The sequence below is a fragment of the Sturnira hondurensis genome, unplaced genomic scaffold, assembly GCF_014824575.4.
Source record: "Sturnira hondurensis isolate 20B ecotype Veracruz unplaced genomic scaffold, ASM1482457v3 Scaffold0009686, whole genome shotgun sequence".
NCBI classification, from domain to species: Eukaryota; Metazoa; Chordata; class Mammalia; order Chiroptera; family Phyllostomidae; genus Sturnira; species Sturnira hondurensis.
Genome location: NW_028082317.1, coordinates 625,545 through 647,476, shown reverse-complemented (window position 1 = coordinate 647,476; position 21,932 = coordinate 625,545). Strand labels below are relative to the sequence as shown.

At 35.9% G+C, this 21,932-nt stretch overlaps 1 protein-coding gene across 1 annotated transcript in view; it reads left to right on the top strand.

Moving 5' to 3' along the window:
- LOC118994671 (unconventional myosin-XVI-like) overlaps positions 1 to 21,932 on the top strand; it is a 298,709-nt gene that overhangs the window by 70,363 nt on the left and 206,414 nt on the right. Inside the window, exon 7 of the mRNA XM_037057347.1 lies at positions 13,320 to 13,392. Coding sequence (XP_036913242.1) covers positions 13,320 to 13,392 — 73 coding nt within the window. The remainder of the gene's footprint in view (positions 1 to 13,319; positions 13,393 to 21,932) is intronic.

The following is a 21,932-nucleotide window of genomic DNA, read 5'->3' as shown; positions in this document are numbered from 1 at the left end:
CACAGACTTGTTTAAATCATGGTTCTCATTGCCATGACAACCAAAACTACACAATTTAGCAAAATAGCTGAGACAAAACCTGCTTTCTAAATAATCCTCCTTCTGCTTCATTTCCTTACCAAAACATCCATATGTATAATGATTTCCTAAAGAGCTAAGAGTCCTTTTTCTGTAATCATATATTTGTTTTTCATTATTTTGTAAGATTCATTTTTTCAAATGGAAGGATTCAGAGTAATAAACAATATTAGAGATTTACCAAAGCATCCTGTATATTATAATACTCAATAATAATTTAAAATTACCAAAAAGCAAATATCAAATAATGCTTTAAAATTTACCACTCTTATTATAAAAATTACCATATAACATGTACACAATAATAGTTAAGTTTAAATATTGATTATGATAATGTGATAAATTATTTCAAGAATAGTGTAGTTTATTGAACCAATAAAGATATATATGATCTTTCCTTAAGTACATATTTTCAGGAAATGGAAGAGAAAGAAGATTTTGTCATATCTGTGAGAATGTGGCATTTTTAGCATCAAACAGTAGTTGTTTTTCCTTTTTGATAATAACAATTACATGATATGCAAATATTTGTGGCCCAAATAAATTCAAGAAAACATGTAAGAAATTCAGAGATTTATAAATCTAATAAAAAACTTTTGGTATTCTACTTTTCTAGTTCTTTTTTGAGCCAAGTGTGCAGAGACTAAGCCTGTATATTTTATACAAAGCAAATAATTCATTGCATTGCTAGCCATGCCTGCTTTCTTGTTTCATTTCTAACCAGGGAAATGCATTTGGCCTCTTTTCAACCCCCTGATAACCCATCCTGCTCAATAGAGTTAACCAAATCTGTGTTTATTATGCGCCTCTGTGCCTGTCATTTGAGCACAGTGGTGGTTCTGCCAGAATAAATAATACCGCAGTGCCATTCAGAAATGAGAGCAGAATGTCCCATTCTGGCTCTTGGTGACCCCACTGTTCCCTGCAGAAAACACCAGGAAAGAAATGTCAGTACCACAATTTAAATACTGTTTGCCTTTTTCTGAAATAATTTTCTAAATGATGAGGATATACTTTTAAGCTAAAGGACATACTTAGTTTTTGCCACCTCTATGCTTTTAACTTTTATCTCTTTACATTCTGTCTTATTGGAAGTACATTTCCAAGCCTGGCTTTTTAATGTGTGAGATGTGATAGGTGGTGGGGTGAAATTATTGTGGTTATCATTTATTGGATATTACCTAGAAGTGAGTTATCTTTGATCAGGGGATTATCACAATTAATATTGATATTAGGCATGTTGTAGGTATTATTGTCTTCCTTTTCCAGATCAAGACTGGATTTCAGAGAGGTTGAGTGAGTGGCTCAAGTCACACAGCTACAAAGTGATGGCCTTGATGTGTGAACCTCAGTATGTCATACTTATTACTTGAGTTTTTTCCCAAAACCCTCCCACAATGAAGATTGTCAGAGAGTGATATAGAAATCATAGCTTAAAACTCCTACCCTTTGCAACATCATGGATGGAACTGGAAAGCATTATGCTGAGTGAAATAAGCCAGGCGGTGAAAGACGAATACCATATGATCTCACCTTTAACAGGAACCTAAACAACAAAACAAACAAGCAAGCAAAATATGACCAAAGACACTGAAATCCAGAACAGGCTGACAGGGACCAGAGGGGAGAGTGGAGAGAATCACAGGGGAAAAGGGGAAGGATTCACAGGAACAAGTATAAAGGACACATGGACAATAACTAAGGTGGGGGGGTAGAAATGGGAGGGAGGTGGGGAGCACTGAGGGGAGTGCGCAGAGCTGGGAATATAAGACAGAAAACTGTACTTGAACAATAATTAAATAAAAAATAACCTTTTGAACTATAAATGATTCCTTCATTTTCAATGAAATTATTAATTAAAGTTAAAAATATCTATGTATGGACATGGGCTAGAGGGCAAAACTGTTCTCCTTCCCTAGTAACTGGGTCTCTAGCATCTTGCAGAATGTTCAGCAAAACTAGTTGTTCAGTGTATATTCATTGAGAAGGTGAATGAGCTAATAAATGATTAGTTAAAAGCTATTCTCAAGAGAAGAGGCCTCAGTACATTGCCAAATTGTTCACAATTATTTATTCTTCTCTGGATCTAGATCCTGTATAATATAACATTGACACTTCTCTTATCAATGGTTAAATCTAATTTCTCTCCATTTGAGAGAAATTGGACTTATTTCTCCATTTCTGTAAATGGAGAAATAAGTCCTTGGAACTTATTCTCTAGCCCAGAGAATACAGCAAACATGATGCTGTGCCATTTCCAAACCCTTGCACTAATCTGTCTTCTCAGATCCCTGTCGTTGCCATGTGTGTAAGCCCAGGCTTGCCTGAACAAGATGAGAGACACTTTGTTAGTCAGCCAGTAACCAGCCAGCCAGTCCAAGGCATTTGGGTGAGGTCATCCTACACTTGCCACCACCAGCCAGGCCACCCAAGCAGACAAAAGGACTTGCAAACCATAATAAATACTTATTGCTTTTGCTACTGAGTTTGGGGTGGTTGGTTATCCAGCAATATCCACATGCTGCAAGTCACTACCTATTTAATTTAATTCTCATAGCTCCTACTTTGAACCATAAATTGTATGTACATTTGAAGGCGAGAGCTCTCCACTCCACAGGTGTTTTGAGAGATGCTGTGGTGATGCCCCTTCTCACTGTTTTCAAATATTCACTGCATTGTCTTTTGGGAGTAAACTCCCAAGCTTTTGGGTAATGAAATACAGTGGTAAGGTTTCACTATACTTTTTAATTGACAGGTTGAAATAATAATGAAGAACTATCTAGAGGCTTGTCTTTCAATTTGCAAAGCAGTTATTTTGAGTTCTTCCTCACCTCTCCTTGCCAGAAGTTGACCCGACTGCCTATAATGTTCTTACTGCACTAGTCTAACATCAAGAAAAGGCAAATTAAGATTAATCAGCCCAGGCAAGTTTTCACTGCCAGGAAGAGCTATTTGTTCTAGGAATTCTTCTAAATGTCCACTGAGTTGAATGACCCATTCTTAAGGCTCAGCCCACAGCTTCACAATGTTTTACCACAGTTTGTCACAGAAATGCTTCCTCTGGAAATCCAGAATGGATGAAATCATACTTGGTCCTCTCTGACACAAGTTATGCTAGAGTGTGTCAAATTCAATGGATCCTTAAGTCCATTGGTGTAACTGTTATTTCCACCATTAGTAGGCGAATTTTAAAGGTGTCAGATAAAAATCACACCTGTAAATCCTCATAATCATGACCTGGAGTAGCTCACTGCTTCCACTGGCTCTACCCTAACAAGTACAAGTGGCAGTGAAATGCTAGATTCCACTGGGAGTCTAGACTTCTGCCTGTGATGCAATACTACCCGTAATTATTTGCCATGACCAGCTTTCTTTGCAGAGTAGTGTCTGTCTGCTAGCACTTGTTCACCCATTCACATGGGACATTCACACATAGGGGAACTCACTTTAGATGATTAGTAATCACATCTCTTCTTTGGAGCTGACAGAAAACTGTACATGCAGTGCTTTGATGGTATCCTGCAATCTACTCCCACCCAAGCTATCTGATTCACCCACCCTGGTAGGGATCCTGGCTTTACTCTTCCTTCCAAACCAGACCCATCAGACCGACACCTTTTGAGTTTCTGTCCTGAGCAGATTGACTTTGGCCATATAACCTGACTCACCATCTCCCCTTATACATCAGGCTAGTTGTCAAAGAACAAAACATGATCTACACATACACCTTCAGAGTTCTCTGTCCTTTAAATCCTAGCTTCTATTCAATGTGTGTGGATCCATTCAGAGCACAGATCTCTCCAACACACTGGACCAACCTGATCCAAGTCCTGAGTCCTGCTGCTGTGCTTTGTCTTGTAGTCATGTACCACTGACATACACCAAAAGGAGAGGAGAGTTATCTTCTGGACATAAGTCTGAACTAACCATTTCCTTGAAAATATATAAGCTACAGAAATCCCACATTTTCATAGCTTTTATTTTTATAGATGCTGATTTACTAAAGATAGTCCAAGTGCAATGATGCAGGACCCTAACTTAGAAGTGTACAGCTATAACACTACTTGTCATTGCATGGCATATAGAGTAACACAGTTGGTCACTGACTTTGTGACAGCAAGAATAGACCACAGATAACCTGCAGCTCTGTTGAGTCCATGTTGTCACTGTTGTTTTGTCTTGCTTTTTTGAAAAGCTCTCAGCCATGTTGTGTGCTCTAAAGGAAATCCATTACCTTTCCTTATATTAACAGACACCAAAAATGAGGAAACTCACTGTAGTTTCTCTTCAACTCAGTTGTCCAAATAATTGGTTGAACACAAGAGCTTACTTGTCTTTATTTTGTTGGAGGGACTAAAGTTGCTGGTCCGAAGGTGTTCCCAAGAAATGCAGCTCTGCTTTCAGAGTGGTAGGAAGTTGGCAAAAGGGTCAGCAGAAGAGGATAGATATAAATCTCCAACATGAATGAAAATGGTAATGGATAAATACTACTGTAATTACACTCAACTGCTTGAAAAATGTATTCCCATCTATTCCTTGACCTCTGGCCAGTCTAACACCGTGTTTGTACTTGTCTTCCTCACTGATGTCTTTACATTAATAAATGGGAGTTTAGCCAAGGTCAACTGTAAGAAGGGTCACTATTATAACATGTTAAATTCAGTAGTACCAAAGTGAACATCCAGCTGAGGGTGTCATATTTAACAAATATTTAACTATTTATCTCTCTATCCTTATGCATAGTCATGATCCTAGTGAGCCTGCACTTTTTTATTCTTTTTTAAAAATTTATTTAATTGTTGTTCAAGTACAGTTTTCTGTCTTTTACTCCCATCCCAGCCCACACCCCCTCAGTGCTTTTTAAATCTTTTATTGAGGCATAACATAGTTGCAGTGCACATATTCTCTACACATTTCAGTGGATTTTACATATGCAATGTGACCATGTAACCTCCATGCAGATGTAGAACCTGTCCAGTGCCCCAGGAGGCTTCATGCACTGTTTTTGTCTGGCTTCTTTAGTTCTATGTTATGTGTGTGAAATGCATCTACAGTGTTGAGTGCTGTAGTACTTCATTCTTATTCTACTCCCTTTGTAAAAACGTGTATGGACATACCACTGGTTATTTATTCTACAGTTGATAGGCACTTGGGTTGTCTCCAGGTTTTGACTGTAATAAGTAAAGCAACCATTGAGTATTCTTGTGCATGCCTTTTAGTGGCCACATGCACTCATTACTCTGGATTCATGCCCAGGAGTGGGATTTCTGGGTCATTCAGTAGGCATGTGCTTTAGCTTTTATAGATGAATTCAAACCATGTTCCAAATTTCAAATTTCGGCTATCACCAGCAATGTGTGAGGGTTCCAGTTACTCCACATTCCATACATATAGTTTGTATCTGGCTCTTTTCATTGTGCTAACTGTGCACATTTCTATCTATTCTTCATAACCACAATTTTTTATAATTGCAAAATACTTGGTGGAACAGTTATGTCATAATTTACTTAAGTGGTCTGCTATTCTGAAATAGCAGGGTTGTTTTAAACTAGGAGTGTAAGAGTTCATATAAACTAAATATTATTTATGATTTTAAAAAGGTAAATTGTATGGCAACTGGACCCCTATTTCTAAAAATGCTTTTTGGTAACAAAAATGTGTATATAACATATATATCACTGTTACAAATGCAGTATACTAAATAAGAGTGTGTGTTTATTAAAAGTATGAACGCTTTTCAGCTGTGACTTCTAGCTTTCACCAATCTGTTATTCTTTGTACTCTCCTTAATCCTGGGAAGAGTTCTCCACCTGGATTCTCTGTTGTAGGTCAGAATTAGACTTGTTTACAGGACCAGCAATTGGAAGTGGATCTGTGCAGTTTTTCACAGAGCTTAGCATCACAGAGGCTAGTATTAGACAGCCTGAATTCAAATCCTGGCTCTCTTTAATGGTGCCCTTGGACAACTTAAAACTGCACTGTTCCCACCTCAGTGTTCTCCTCTATAAAGTGGGGGTAATTGCTGCACTTACCTTCTTGGGCAGTTGTTAAGGCTAGATGAGGTAAGGTATTTTCAATGCTCATAAAAGTGCTTGGTACACATGTAAGCTCTAGTATTCATCCCTATCCCTGGATTTTCTTATATATATACTAGGCTAATTAACAGCAGTTTTCACCTCAAGGGCTCTCTGAATAATTTTCCTTCCTAACTTCCTTTGCCAGTGGTGAAGAAATACAAGGAAGGATTGTGTTTAGCAATGATGTTGGTTTGCACAGCTCCACACAGGATAGGAGAGGGCAGACAGTTGCTTTGGTAAACACACTCCCACCATCATCCAGCTTCTAGCTTAACTTGTTCGCAAGTACAAAATCTTTTCTTAATTTCTGACATGTTTTCAGAAAATGGTAAACTTCAGGTACCTGCTTTGGTCAAAGAATAAAAGGGAGGAACTCCCAAAAGGATGCAACCCTGGTTGCATTCTCCACCCCATGCTCGTCCCACAGATGAGAGAAAACCCTGAGAGGTGAGCTGTGGGATAGGCACAATGAGCCTCCACCATGAATGTACATTGCCAGTTAAAAACAAGTCTTATTATTTAAATTCTTCATTGTATAGGTAGCACAGTTTGTGAATGCCATAGTGTAGCTCAACAACCCCAGGGACTCTGCACCACTAACCTCTGTGTAAACTTTCTGATCCCAAGGGTAGTGTGTCTAGACAGCCAGATTGCTCAAGCCTGGAATGCTTTTATATTTCATTCTTACCCCATTGGGGGTCCTACAGGTGAATGATCAGCTGAAGAGGCTGACTCAACTCTAGATCTGTCTAAGGGTTTTTATGCCAAGCAGGATTTAGCTATTTCCTAAAATGACTACATGCTTAGGTAACTCTCTAGTTAATTTCCTTGCCTAGGGATTATTGACGACAAATCCTGACTTGTACATGCCACCAGACTTCTCTGCCCAAATAAAATTAGTTCATTCATGTTCTAAGGTAGACATTCTTTTCATTTCAGATCTTACCCCTTCCCGTATTCATGCATGGAAAACAAAATCAAAACCACAAAGATGCCCTGACACTTATTATTTTTCTTATATAAAAGGTACTGTATTTTATTAATAAGCTATTGCAAGCTAGACAGTTTCGTTAACCATCAGAAATGCCCTCAGGAGAATTCTAAGGGAGAATTTGAACTGAAACAGACCATCTCATTAATATGTTAATTTTGCCTATAGGATAGAATCCTGGTTGATCAGATGACCTCTGTCTGTTCCTCTTTGCTAGAAATGGGATGTTGAGTTAAATGCCTGTGTAATATGAGGCAAGATATCAATAGAGAAATGACAGTAATGCTGACTGTTACATAGTATGGGCACTTTGCTGGCTGCAAATTCTTGTAACCCTCCTGCCAAGGTTGCTATTGCAAAAACAGACACATATTTCATTCAATCATAAATGATGAAATAGATTTTTGAAAGAAAATGAACACATTATGTCTGTCAGTAGTTGCAAAAATAATCTTAAAATGCATTAAACCTGCATTTAATTTTTCCCCTGAAAATGATTTCCTTCTATACCATCTTTTTAAAATAGCATTTTAATTTTATAACTAAATATAGTTTGGAATGCAGTATCTATGAAATCTTAAAAATCATTTAAAAGGAACGCTCTTTAAACCAAATTTATACTACTCTAAATTACTAATAACTTACTTTCCCCACTCTGAACTCTTTTAACATATTTTTGTCACTCACATACCTGCATAGTCTCAGCATCCTCCCTCTGCTTGTCAACACAAAGTCCCCATCCTTAGGAGGAGGGGAAGGACATACGCAGTGACATCATGTCATTCACAGCTCTTGACCTTTTCCCCAACTCCTATCAATATTATGTGCTGTAACTACAGAGCCACTGCTGCTAGGGGCAGCTGGGAGTCAGTCAAGTAAGTCACAAATGAGATCTTTTTTTTAAATATAATTTTTATTTAATTCTTGTTCAAGTACAGGTTTCTGTCTTATATTCCCAACCCTGCCCGCCCCCCCCCCCGCCCCATGCTCCCCACCTCCCTCCCCTTTCCAGCCCCCACCCTTAGTTATTTGTCCATGTGTCCTTTATACTTGTTCATGTCAGTCTATTCCCTTTTCCCCTATGATTCTCTCCCCTCTCCCCTCTGGACCCTGTCAGCCTGTTCCGTATTTGAGTGTCTTTGGTCATATTTTGCTTGCTTGTTTGGTTTGTTTAGATTCCTGTTAACGGTGAGATCATATGATATTTGTCTTTCACCGCCTGGTGTATTTCGCTCAGCATAATGGTTTCCAGTTCCATCCATGATGTTGCAAAGGGTAGTAGTTCCTTCTTCCTTTCTGCAGCATAGAATTCCATTGTGTAAATGAACCATAGTTTTTTGATCCAGTCATTTACCGATGGGCATCTAGGTTGCTTCCAACTCTTGGCTATCGTGAACTGTGCTGCTATGAACATCGGGGTGCATAGGTTCTTTTGGATTGGTGTTTCAGGGTTCTTAGGATATGCTCCCAAGAGTGGAATTGCTGGGTCAACAGGCAGGTCCATTTCTAATTTTCTTAGAAAATTCCATACTGTTTTCCATAGTGGTTGTACTAGTTTGCAATCCCACCAACAGTGAACTAGGGTCCCCTTTCCCCCACAACCTCTCCAGCACTTGTTGTTTGTTTCTTTGTTTATGATAGCCAATCTGACTGGTGTTAAGTGGTATCTCATTGTGGTTTTAATTTGCATCTCTCTGATAGCTAGCAATATCGAGCATCTTTTCATGTGTCTCTGGATCCTCTGTATGTCCTCCTTGGAGAAATGTCTGTTCAAGTCCTTTGCCCATTTTTTGATCAGGTTGTCTTCTTTGAGTGGAGTCCAGTGAGTTCTTTGTATATTTTGGAAATTAAAGCCTTATCTGAGGTATCATTGGCAAATATGTTTTCCCAAGCTGTTGCTTCTCTTTGTATCTTGACACTGTTTTCCTTAGCCATGCAGAAGCTTTTAATTTTGATGAGATCCCATTTGTTTATTCTGTCCTTTATGTCCCTTGCTCTAGGGGACGTATCAGTAAAAATCTTGCTGCGTGGAATATCTGAGATTTTCTTGCCAATGCTCTCCTCTAGGGCTTTAATGGTCTCATGGCTTATATTTAAGTCTTTTATCCACCTTGAATTTATTTTGGTGTATGGTGTAAGTTGGTGCTCAAGTTTCATTTTTTTGCATGTTAGCTGTCCAGTTCTCCCAACACCATTTGTTGAAAAGGCTGTCTTTACTCCATTTTATGTTATTGCCTCCTTTGTTGAATATTAATTGACTGTAGAGAGTTGGGTTTATTTCTGGGCTCTCTGTGAACTGCTGGAACTAATAAATGAATTTGGCATAACAGTGGGATACAAAGACAATATCCAGAAATCAAAGGCATTTCTGTATACCAACAATGAAGCAGCAGAAGCAGAAATCAGGAAAAAAATACCATTCGATATAGCAAAAAGAAAAATAAAATATCTGGGAATAAACCTAACCAAGGAGGTAAAAGACCTGTATGCGGAAAACTACACAACACTGAAGAAAAGAAATCAAGGAAGACACAAATAAATGGAAACATATACCGTGTTCATGGATTGGAACAAATGAGATCTTGATAGCAGTTTGCTGGAAGCATCCATACTTGTGACCAGCAGGAGGCCCTCAGGAAGTGCTCTTTCTCTTTCTCTCCTGACTCCGTGTAGGGCCCTGTTGCACCTCTCGTCTCTGCACAAGCAGAAATCTGCTGGGCTGCACTTTTGTCCTCTGTCCTGAAGGGTACTGTTGTCCCTTCCTCCACAAATTCAGAAAATACCTAATATGTATTTTAACCATCTATTTTTAAATAAAAGTTAACAATAAAGACTATTATAATACCCAGTATAGATAATTTAAAAAATTAAGAAATCACCTCTAAGTCTACTGTTTAAAGACATCTAATGTTAACTTTTTTCTGTTTCATTGATTTACTTTTAACATTGTTGAAATTACTATAAGTTACTATAAGTACACAAAAGGTATAATTTTTTTACTGCTTTAGGTTTTAGCTTATTGTTATTCAAGAACATTTACTCTGCATTCACAGTGTCTTTAAGAAGTATAGAACAGGCTGACAGTGACCAGAGGGGAGAGGGGAGGGAACTTCAGGGGAAATAGGAGAGGGATTTAGAGGAACATATATAAAGGATACATGGACAACAACTGAGAAGGGTGGAAATGGGAGAGGGGAGCACAGGGGTGGGGTGGGATGGGAGTAATAGAAACTGTACTTGAAAAATAATTAAATAAAAAAAATTGGAAAAAAATAAAAATAAAATTGAGATCTGTTAAAAAAAGTATATCACAGTATATCAGTAGAATACTTATTGGTTATAAAAATAATATTGACTCACTATAGAAACCTTAAAAAATTCAGAATAATAAAAAGAAGTAAACAAAACTATATTTTCTCTTCTCAGGTTGACTGTCCTTCTTTCTAGATGTGTTGGATGTATAAATGGAGTTATTCTGTATGCAGAATTTATATGCTGCTTTTTATTTATTTGAGAGTCTTACTATATTCATCATAGGATGCATGCCATCTAATTAATTATATCTTTAGTGTAGGGTATTTATTAGTCCTTTTTGTTTAGCTACCATAATTAAGATAACAATGAACATTCTTGTTCATATTCTTTAATTGCATTTCTGGCAATTGTGTTAGTATAGGCTCCTATATATGAAAGTATTGGTTCAAATGAAATGAACATTTCAGAGCTTTATATCACATAACTAAACCATTATTTAAGAAGGCTCCACCAGTTCAAACTTTTAACAAAAGTATATGGAACTTTCTCATCCTAAGCTTTAAAATATTATTTCTTTTGCAATTTTAATTAAATTGACATTTTAAATATGTCTATTAGCTATTTATATTTATTCTACTAGCCATTCTCTTCATTTCTATACCAATTATTTTTTAAAAGCAACTTCCAGTGATTGGAAATACATTGTATAGCAGCTATTATCTTAAATCTTATTTGCAGCACCTCTAATTGTAACAATGATCTAGGTATATGAATATTACTGTATCTTAGTTTTATAGGTGACAAAACTGCAGCTCACATATGTTAAGTAACTTGCCCAAAGTATCTAACTAAGCAGTGTTTGAACTAAGATTCCTATCCAAAACAAGACAACTCCAAAGCCTGACCAGTTTCATCACTAAGCTCCTAAAAGAGAAACAATGCAGCTTATATAACATAGAAAACACACACACACACACACACACACACACACACACAAACACAACAAAGCAACAAATCATCCAAAACCTGAGCATTATTGTTACCACTGAGTGAACATCACTCCCAACATATCTGTGCACATTACAAAGAGAGTTGGATGGACAGAGCATGGATGTCTGGGAGATAATGTATGACTGGGCACACATGTCAATAGATTGAGGAAATTCATGACAATGAATGAGACTATGCACTGTAAAATAATACTTACCTCTAACAGAATTTAACTTCATTTATATATTTATCCTGCAAAAAATTAGTAGATGTCTATTATACTTTTAAACATTTTTTTGGTTTTTTTTCCAGACCTGAAAAAAAAAGATCTCATTTGCTTTTTGTTCCAACATTTAATTATTGAACACATATACAGTTTATTTGGGCACATAGGGTGAGGTGAGGTTTAAAGCTAACTTTTTTTTGTTCTAAAAGACTAAATCCACTACCTGGAAACATCCATTAAATGATTCTTCCTTCCCCTCACTGCTTTATATTCTTTGTCATGTGAAGTTTATATTAAAGGCTTTTAAAATGTTCTGCCTTCTGCTTCTGAAGCTTATTTGTACCAACCACAACAAACAATCTTAGAAGCAGGATACCATACAATCAATTCTCTACCTTTCTTTCAGGAAAAAAAATGGTCACCCAAGTAATGTATTAAAGCCCCTAAGGATCATGATTATGTAGTGATTGTGAAAATAAAATACAGTTACAAAAAGAGTAAGTTGTCGATGTGGTTCTATAGTTTAGACAAACCAAGTGGAGAGGAAACAACAGCAAAAATATCTGCATGAACAAGAGTAGTAAAATTGAAACAGTAAGCACCACAATGATGACAGGATCCCACACCCACTGGCAGAACGTAAGGACAACAGTTGTCCCCATGATCTGGACCAGCGATGTGGAAGGGGACGGTTATGTATCCTCCTGGTCACCAGCATCCACGGTCAACATCAGGGGCCTTCTTTGCAAGAAGCAACCTCACACCCACTCCTGCACACTGCCACCACTTTCCTCACAGAAGCCAGGCTGTCAGGGTTGCTGTCGGCAGTTAGGTGTTTCTGCTTTCCTCACTCACCATGAGGGTTCCGACATCAGTGGCTTAAACCACCCAAGACTGTAGCAAATTCCTAGTAGTAGCTTGCATTGGGGAAATAAAAGTGTCACAAGGTGCTTAGATTGACTTCTTTATTTTTTAAAATTTCTTTTTCTTATTGTTGTTCAAGTACAGTTGTCTCCATTTCTCCTCACCATTCCCCTTCACCCCAACTATCCCCACTTCCCACCCTTGATCCCTACCCCGCTTTGATTTTAGCCGTGTGTCCTATCTAGATGTTCCTGAAAATGCTTTGTTTCAATTTTACAACCAAGTTGCATATTCTCTATTCTTCTTTATTCATAAGAATTTCTTTAGGAAGATCATGAGGTAATTTTTGAAGTGAATCTCTGAATTTGATCTATCAGAGAATATGCACATAGTTTAATTTGTCTTTTACCTCATTTTGTACTTAGGTGTGATGAGGGAATTATTTGATCCCTGCTTGCGTAGCCTAATGAGGTACAAGTATTAGCTGGTCAAAGCCATTTTGGGCACAAAATTCTTTAGAGAAAGCAATTCTAGTCAAAGGAGAAAGGCAAAACACTGGTTCAGAAAAGCAAATATTGAACTACCCATGAATTGTTACATTTTAAACATAGAAATCACTCTATCTTTATTAACATTCTCTGAATCAAAGCATTAATAGAACACTTCCCCCTAATTTTCAGAGTTTTTCACCAAACTGTAGGATAATTATTTGCATGCTGATACTTCAAGTAACTAGTATGCTAAGTGACCAGATATCTCTGACCTGAAGGAACGAGGAGCAGGAGGCCACGTGCGAGCTTAAAATATGCCTACTCAATGTTTTATCGCTTTATTTCAGCATGCAGACATTGGATATTGGAATATTGGACATCTTTGGTTTTGAAGAATTTCAAAAGAATGAATTTGAACAAGTAAGTAGGGTTTTTTTGAAATTTTATAAATTTTAATGTTTTTCGCCACTAATCAGCTATTTTTAATTCAATAGAGACTACTTGTATAATCACTTTCAAATACAGAATTAAAAGGAGTACTTGCCATCCTGTTTTGAAATTAATAACTGTTTTGTTGACATATTCATCATTTTTGTGTGGTCTTGTGAACAACTGGTCCAATCTTTTTATTTTTTCTAAACGGAAGCACTTGTTTCAAAACACAAGGCAAGATGAAGAGCTGAGTTGTGCTTCTGCTATTTCAAGTAGGTCAGACAAACGGATGGAGGACACCTGTATTTGAAATCAAGGCAAAGATCTTCAGAAGCCTTGGCCAAAAATCAGAATGAAAATACTTTCTTATGCTAAATGCTGTTATTTATAGATTCATCTTTATGTGACATGCATACATTTGACTATGGGAAATGCATAAAAATACATTGATTATTTTGAATTCATTTACAATTTAGGCACCTTGAAAAACACTAAATTCTTTATGTATCTTGATAGTACCAGATGAATAGCTTAATCAAATTAAGCATATCTAAAAATTAAGTGTTAAAGGAAAGAGTAAAAATAGAATTTGCCTTACCAGGCAGAGGAGGAAAAGCAAAGCTGTAAAAAGTTATAGGTGGAAAGATAGAAAACCAAGGTGTACATTAAGAATTACAGTTCCACTCTGTTTAGGGAGAAATGCTAACATGTTGGTAAGGGACACTGGATAAGGAATTAAACAAAGTGAATTTGAGTCCCAGTTCTGTGACTTTCACCAGCCAAGATGAAAGGACTATAATGAGCTTTGGTTTCCTAGCCGGTAAAATCAAGATTATAATAGATTTACACAGTTGTGAGATTAAACAAAGTTACTATTACAGAAATTCTGGCATTTTCTAACTCACTATACCTGTTCAAGAAATGGCAGGTAGCTACTATTCCTGTTGTAAATGGAAATACTTAAATTCAGTTATTTTTTTCTTCTGAAAGGGTGGCTACATTTTAAAATTTTTTTCAGGTGTTCCCATTTACAACAGGAACAGTTGCTATAAACCATGTCAATACCATATGATCTCAGTTATATGTCGAATCTAATGGACAAACTGGTAAACAAAATAGGAAAAGATACATGGACACAGGGAAGAGACTAGCAGCTGTCAGAGGGAAGAGGAGTTGGGCAACTGGAATAGAAAAGGTGAAGGGATTAAGCAAAAAAATATATGTGTGTGTATATATATATATATTATATATATACACAAAGACACAGACAACTATGTGGTGATAGCCAGAGGGAAAAGGGAGTTGGGGGTAGGCGGAGATGGGCAAAGGGGGGAGGATGAGGACAGAAGGAGACTGTTTGGGGCAGTGGGTGCAGGATGAGGTGTGTAGACGATGTTTTGTTAAGTTGTATACTTGAAACCTGTGTGCTATTGAAAACAAATGTCACCCAATAAATTTAATTAAACATTTTAAAAAATAATTTAAAGATGATACAGCATCCTATAAGTGCATCTGAAATCATGCTAATCCTGGTGAATTTTCATAAAGCATGGTTTTTAGAAAACATTGTAAGAAATCTAGTATGAAATGAGACCAAGAAGACAATAGATATTTTTCTCTTTTCATATTTTTGTATCCATGATTTAATAAAGGAGAACTTCATGGTTTTACCCATTTATTGTTTGTTAAAAGAAAAATATTAATGCATATAATAAAGAGAGAAGTTAAGAGTGACCAGTAGTATGCACAATATGTGCTGGTCTGCAGGCTTCTGCTTGTGATGTATTTCTCAGTGTAGATGTTTGGTATCTGGCAGCTATATTGATTCCTTACACTTTTATCTTGGAAAACATGCACACTCTTGTGTCTGCAGTGAGACTCACTGGATTCTCCATAGCCTGCTAAACAGCATGCGGAAACCACAAGTGGAATGATGTCAAGGGCTCTAGTAGGGGCTGTGCTTTCAATCTCCTGCTTCACAATCCAACATGATTATCTATCATATGTGTGCTGACAGCTGAAATGTACAAAATGTGTTATTTTTCATTAAACCTTTTTTACTACAGTTATGTATAGCCCTTATTATTCTTTCTGCTAAATATTTTAATGATATAGTTTAGCATATATTCATAGTCTGAGACTTTTATATAATAATGAATGGGTTTTGTTTATTAAATCCTGTCCAGAGTGTAGAGGGGAGGGAATTTCAGGGGAAAAGAGGAAGAGTTTACAGGAACAGGTATAAAAGACACATGGACAAAAACTAAGGGAATGGAAATGGGAGGGACGGGAGAGGGCTAGGTGGGTGGGCTGGGATGGGAGTAAAAGACAGAAAACTGTACTTGAACAATTAAAAAAATAAATGTTTACAAATTGTAAAAAAATATGTTGGTACACCTTTAAAAAATAAAAAAAATCTAGTTTTAGACATTTATAAGTAAAATCTCAAGACCAATTATTAAACAAGTAAAAAATAATATTTTTAAAACTATATACCTTTTTCTTAGCAGTTTTACTTGGCTATTGTGCACAATAGTAACTAGAAGACGTTTAGAAGAATAAAGGTATTTGTGATGAATCCAAAACTCATTTTATGGTGGACTTGGAAAATTCCTAAATTTTCATGGGAATTTTTTAAAGGCAGTAGATTTAAATGATACATTCTAGATTCTTGAGTTGCTAATAGAAAGTGAACTTCCTCACTTTGTATTCCACTGGAAACTTTCAAAGAAACATTTAAGAAACCAATATTATATTCAGACTCAAATCCAAAAGAATATCATTGTCTTTGTAAGTATTTATTTTGGTTAGTTTTTAGCTTTTTGGCCCATATCTATTAGCTTTTCACAAAAATGTCAGCATCTATAGGGTTGAAGTTGTATTTGGTGTAGCATTTTGTATATAATAGAAGCTTAACAAATGTGTTTTTTGTGGAAATTTTAAGAATAAACTCATAAGAAAAAAATCTTCACAGTATATTTCCTAGTGGTTCTTCTTGCTGAAGAATTAATGTATGTAGTTCTTGACAACTGTTCCTCCATTGGAAAATTGACAGTTTAGAAAAGGGACCAATTGGAAGAAATATTAAGAAGCATACTACAACATCAGCATCTCTAACCTTGGTATCCCCACGTAGCTCTGAAAGGTTATATGGACCATGTGATCCTTTAGATAACAATTTGTTTCAGTTCCTATAAAATGCTAATCTATTTTCTCTGACTTTTAATTAATATTTTTTCAAGCTATTTCATATATTATAACAAATACCATATTTAGGGTAATATATATATATATATATATATATATATATATATATACACACACATACATAAACTATAGTTTGATGAGTCGATTGAGAGGGGCATTCTAAAAATTGAGTTCCAAAGTACATATTGCCAGGAATCGACAACCTGATTAATTAAATAATTATATTATTATCAGCTTTTTCTCTGTTAAATAACACTTAAACTTTATAAATTCCCTTTTATTATATAAAATTAATCTCTAGCACTATAAAAATATCTCCTAAGTTATTAAAAGGAGAACCTCTCTTGCTGACTCTTCAGCATTACACAGTCAGTGAATTCACAGTTGTATGCTTAATATGTAAGAAGATGATAAACAACACACAGGTACCTTCTTACACATTGCAATGACAATGTTAGAAAACAGAAGGCAATTCAACACAAAAAGTAGCAAAGAACTAAAAATATTTGTACTTACAGAGATGATCATATATTAGAAAACTGAAAAGAATGAATGAAAACATCACTACAATGAGAAAACTTGATAAAGTAGCAAGTTGTTAAATCAGCATGTAAAACCAATTACTTTTATATATATTTTAAAATACTTTTTTGGAAGGCAGTATGGAAATGAAGACAACATTGTCAAAAATAAGTAAATAACCTAAATGAGGGAATCTATAAAATGCTCCTGTAAGTCATATAATTATACTCAAACAAATGGAAAGATACACCGTACTTTTAGAGAGAAAGGCTTAATATTATAAAGATGCTTATTTTCTCTAAGTTAATTTATAAATATAACCTGATGCAGACCCACTGCAAATAAATGAAGAAAGGATGAGAGAATGAGAACAACTCAATCTTGTAGCTCCTAAGAAGTAATAATCTAGGCAATGAATATCAATCATTGCTAACATTATCTAAAGAGTGACAACATGCACAAGATGGGTATCATGTGTTCTTGCCAAGAAAGAAAGAAAAGAGAGGGAGGGAAGGAAAGAGGAGGGAGGGAGGAAGGGCAGGAAAAAACCTGAATATAATGAAATTTTGTGAGCTAACCACTAATTAACAGGAACAGAGGAATGTGTTAAAATAAACCAGGGGTGCATTCTGCAAAATCCAGAATGTGGAAAATGGCAGAGCAAATGACCTGATTTCTTCAACATATAAAATGCAAGCGTAAAAATGTTAAAACAGGAGGGTGACCTGTATATTTAAAGAGATATAAGGGATACATAAGTGTAGTTAAATATTTGGACATTATGTGGATCCTAATTTTTTAAGTATAAAAAATTATGAGTTAATGAATAATGTGAAATCTAAATATTTGGGAAATTAAAAAATTATTGCTGATATAAATTGTATGTGGTATGGGTAATATGGCTATATTTTTAGGTTCTTATATCTTAGAGAATTATATCCAAATACTTGCTAGTTAAGTGACACAATATCTGAGAATTACTTCAAATTAGGCTAGTTTTGAGGGTAACAGGGAAATGGATAAAGCAAAACTGGCATTAACTGGTAATTGTTTATAAATGTTGAAGTTGGTTGATGGTAGGTACAGGTTCATCATGTTATTCTTTTCCCTTTGGAATATGTTTAAAATGCCCCATGCTATATTATTGTAATAAATGACTTTCCCCAAACAAGGGTGGAGAAAAGAAAAGCTCTACAGTAATAGGGAGTCAAAGAAGGCATAATAAACTATAGAATCTAAAAATTGAAACATATCAAAAGAAATACTGGCCTGCATCAACACCCCTTACCTGCCATTTTATGGATATTGAGCCAAAATTGGGAATAATTGATTTGTTGGGGGAAGAACATATAGTAGCCTCATAAGCCACAAAGAATTCCATAAAAGATTCACAGCACACTTGGCATGGTAAAGGCCCTGAAAAGTCCTGCAGAGAAGCTCATTAGCTTAGCTCATTGTTTTTCCAATAGGCTTCTGTTTTATTCTTTTTTAGACAATAGTAATTAACAACTTATACAATTAGTGTTTTGCTGAACATATTTGAAAAATATTGAATATCTGAAAACCAACATCATCCTTTTTTCTCATTTGTATAAAGGTATGGCATATATATATGTGTGTGTGTGTATGTAATATATTAATTGATGAGCAAATCAGTTAATGGATTGTGCATGCTCTTTTCTATCATCTATCTCAGTGCATTCAACCATGTCTACATGTTAGAGTCACCTGGAAAGCTTTTAAAATATATCAATGCCTGGGTCCCACTCTGATTTAATTGGTTCGGGGTCAGGCCTGGACATGAGCCTTTGTAAAAGAGCCGCCAGCTAATTCCAGTGTGCAGTGAGATTGCAAATCACTGTCTAACGCCTGGGGCTCTGCCTTTAACTGGAATTAGCTTTAATTAATCTCCTACTTTAATTCTGTGAAGTATATGTCATGCTCCATTATATTTTTGCTTCTGTTATATTTCACTCAGTAATAAAAGGGAGAACAGTTGGTGAAAATTTACTCAAGAAATTAAGTTTGTCATTAATACAAATGATAGGCCATCTGGATAAGCAATAATGTTCTGTTACTGAAACATGTTTTCAAAGGGTATGTAACTTTTATTATTAAACCAGTTAGCAACAGCACTTTATGTACACAGTGCATGCTAATTAAACAGTATTTAATAATTGTTCATTATCATCTATGAAGCCTTACCTTTCACCTACATTCAAATCTACTCTGAGTAATACCTGGAAATATAATGAAACCCAAACACAATTTGGATGGATAGAGTTGAAAAGTAAAAATAATTATTGACTTTTGCATTAAAGTCTATAATATTCTCAATTATTGATAGAGATTTATGTTTCTAAATACATAAGCTAATTTGCCTATAAAAATCATTCACTGTGTCTTTCTCTGATGGTGTTTAACACACAACCACATATGCACAATTCAGTGTGTGTTTAACACACAACACAATTCAGTGAAAATAAATAAAAAATCAGCAGGTTTTTGCCATAGTTTTTGCTACCATTTGGATGGTGAGATACATTTTTCCAATTTTCAGCTTGGTATCTGACATAGGATGATATGTTTGTATTGGTCCTGTAACTACATTTACTGGCAGTTTTAAAGTTCATGTTACAGTACTTCTTTTATATTTTTACTTTGGTTCAAACAGTGAGTGCTTTTAACAGTTTAGAATAAGCAAAGGTGAACTGTTTTGGTAAAAGAAAGTTAATGTACACATTACTCGAAAGTGAGTTTGAAAAACATTCTATTCCAAATTGCATGTGCTCCCAGTGATTCCCTTTACCACCCAGCATTGCTCTCCTCTGTTAGAAATACAAATACACATTTCCTTTCAGAAAGCACCACCATAATTAAAGACACAATACAAAAAATTGCTCCACAGGATACTCAGTTTTACACAGCAAGCTGGAATTTTTCCCAATGGGATTCTAATAAATTACTTTTTTCTCATCCAGAATAAGAAGAACATGTTGTACAATAAAATGTTTAGATATATATTATAAGGATCACCCTATTTCACAAAATGCCATCCGATGCTGTGGCTTGAAAATTATTAGAATACCAGTAGAGAAGCCATACATTTTAAGAATCACTTTGACCAGGAGAGTAACAAGTTGAGCTGCTCTATTCAAAATCACAAGCTGCTATGGGCAGGGTGCTTTGAACACTCCTGGGGGAAGAAAAGAAGACTGGTATCTTGACTTCTACCTCTTTCTAATTTAGCTTTGTCAACATTTCACACTTGGTATCACCATTTTGCCTGAAACAGCATTTCAATTCTGTAAAGCCAAAATTCAGTTCAATAAAATACTCATAAATAAAAACAATTAAATGTCTCTTTTATTATAAAAATGCTCAAGTCAGTCAAAACCTACATCCAGGTATACATACAGAGATGGTCAGTGGTAAGACAGTCCAGAGCTAGTGGATTCCTACCAACAATTCAGGCAAGACCTCTCCCCTTTCTCCCATTCTTGACAACACTTGTTTGTGGATTTATTGATGATAGCCATTCTGACAGGTGTGAGGTGATATCTCATTGTGATTTTAATTTGCATTTCAATAATGAGCATCTTTTCATATGTCTATTGGCCATCTGTTTGTCCTCTTTGGAGAAGTGCCTGTTCAGATCTTTTTCCCATTTTTTAATTGGGTTGTTTGGTTTTTTTATTTTTTGGTGTTGAGTTTTATGTTCTTTTTAAAAAATTTATTTAATTATTGTTCAAGTACAGTTTTGTGTCTTATACTCCCATCCCAGCACCCCCCCGCCAGTGCTCCCCACCTTCCTCCCATTCCCGCCCCCCGCCTTAGTTTTTGTCCATGTGTCCTTTATGCTTGTTCCTGTGAATCCTTCCCCTTTTCCCCTGAGATTCTCTCCCCTCTCCCCTCTGGCCCCTGTCAGCCTGTTCTGTATTTCAGTGTCTTTGGTCATATTTTGCTTGCTTGTTTGTTTTGTTGTTTAGGTTCCTGTTTTATAAGTTCTTTATAAAATGTGGGTATTAACCCCTGTAAAAAGCAGTATGGAGTTTCCTCAAAATATTAAAACTGGAACTCCCTTATGATCCAGCAATTCCACTTCTGGGGATATATTCGAAGAAACTCGAAACACTGATTCGAAAGAATATATGCATCCCTATGTTCATTGCAGCATTATTTACAATCACTAAGACTTGGAAGCAGCCCAAGTGCCTATCAGGACATGAGCAGATAAAAAACAGTGGTACATTTACACAAGGGAGTGCTACTGGGCTATAAAAAAGAAGGAAATCTTGTCCTTTGTGACTGCATGGATGGACTTGGAGAGTACTAAGCTAAGTGAAATAAGCCAGTCAGAGAAAGATGAATACCATATGACTTCACTTATATGTGGAATCTAATGAGCAAAATAAACTAACAAATAAAACAGAAAAAGACTCATAGAGACCAGACTGACAGCTGTTGAGGGGAGGAGGTTAGAGGGTTGGGTAAAAAAGGTGAAGGGATTAAGCAAAGAAAAAACTCCTTATACAGGCAACAATATGATGATTACCAGAGGGTAAGTATAGTGCGGCAGGTAGAAAAGGGTACCGGGGGTATAAATAGTGATGGAAGGAGACTTGACTTGGGTTGGTGAACACACATTACAATATACATGATGTGTTACAGAGTTGTACTTTTGAAACTTCTGTAATTTTATTAACCAAGCCCACCCCAATAAATTCAATTAAAAAGAGTAAGAAGATTTATTCAGATTGTCATCAAAAGTAATTTTTGTAGCTACAGAGTTGCAGTCT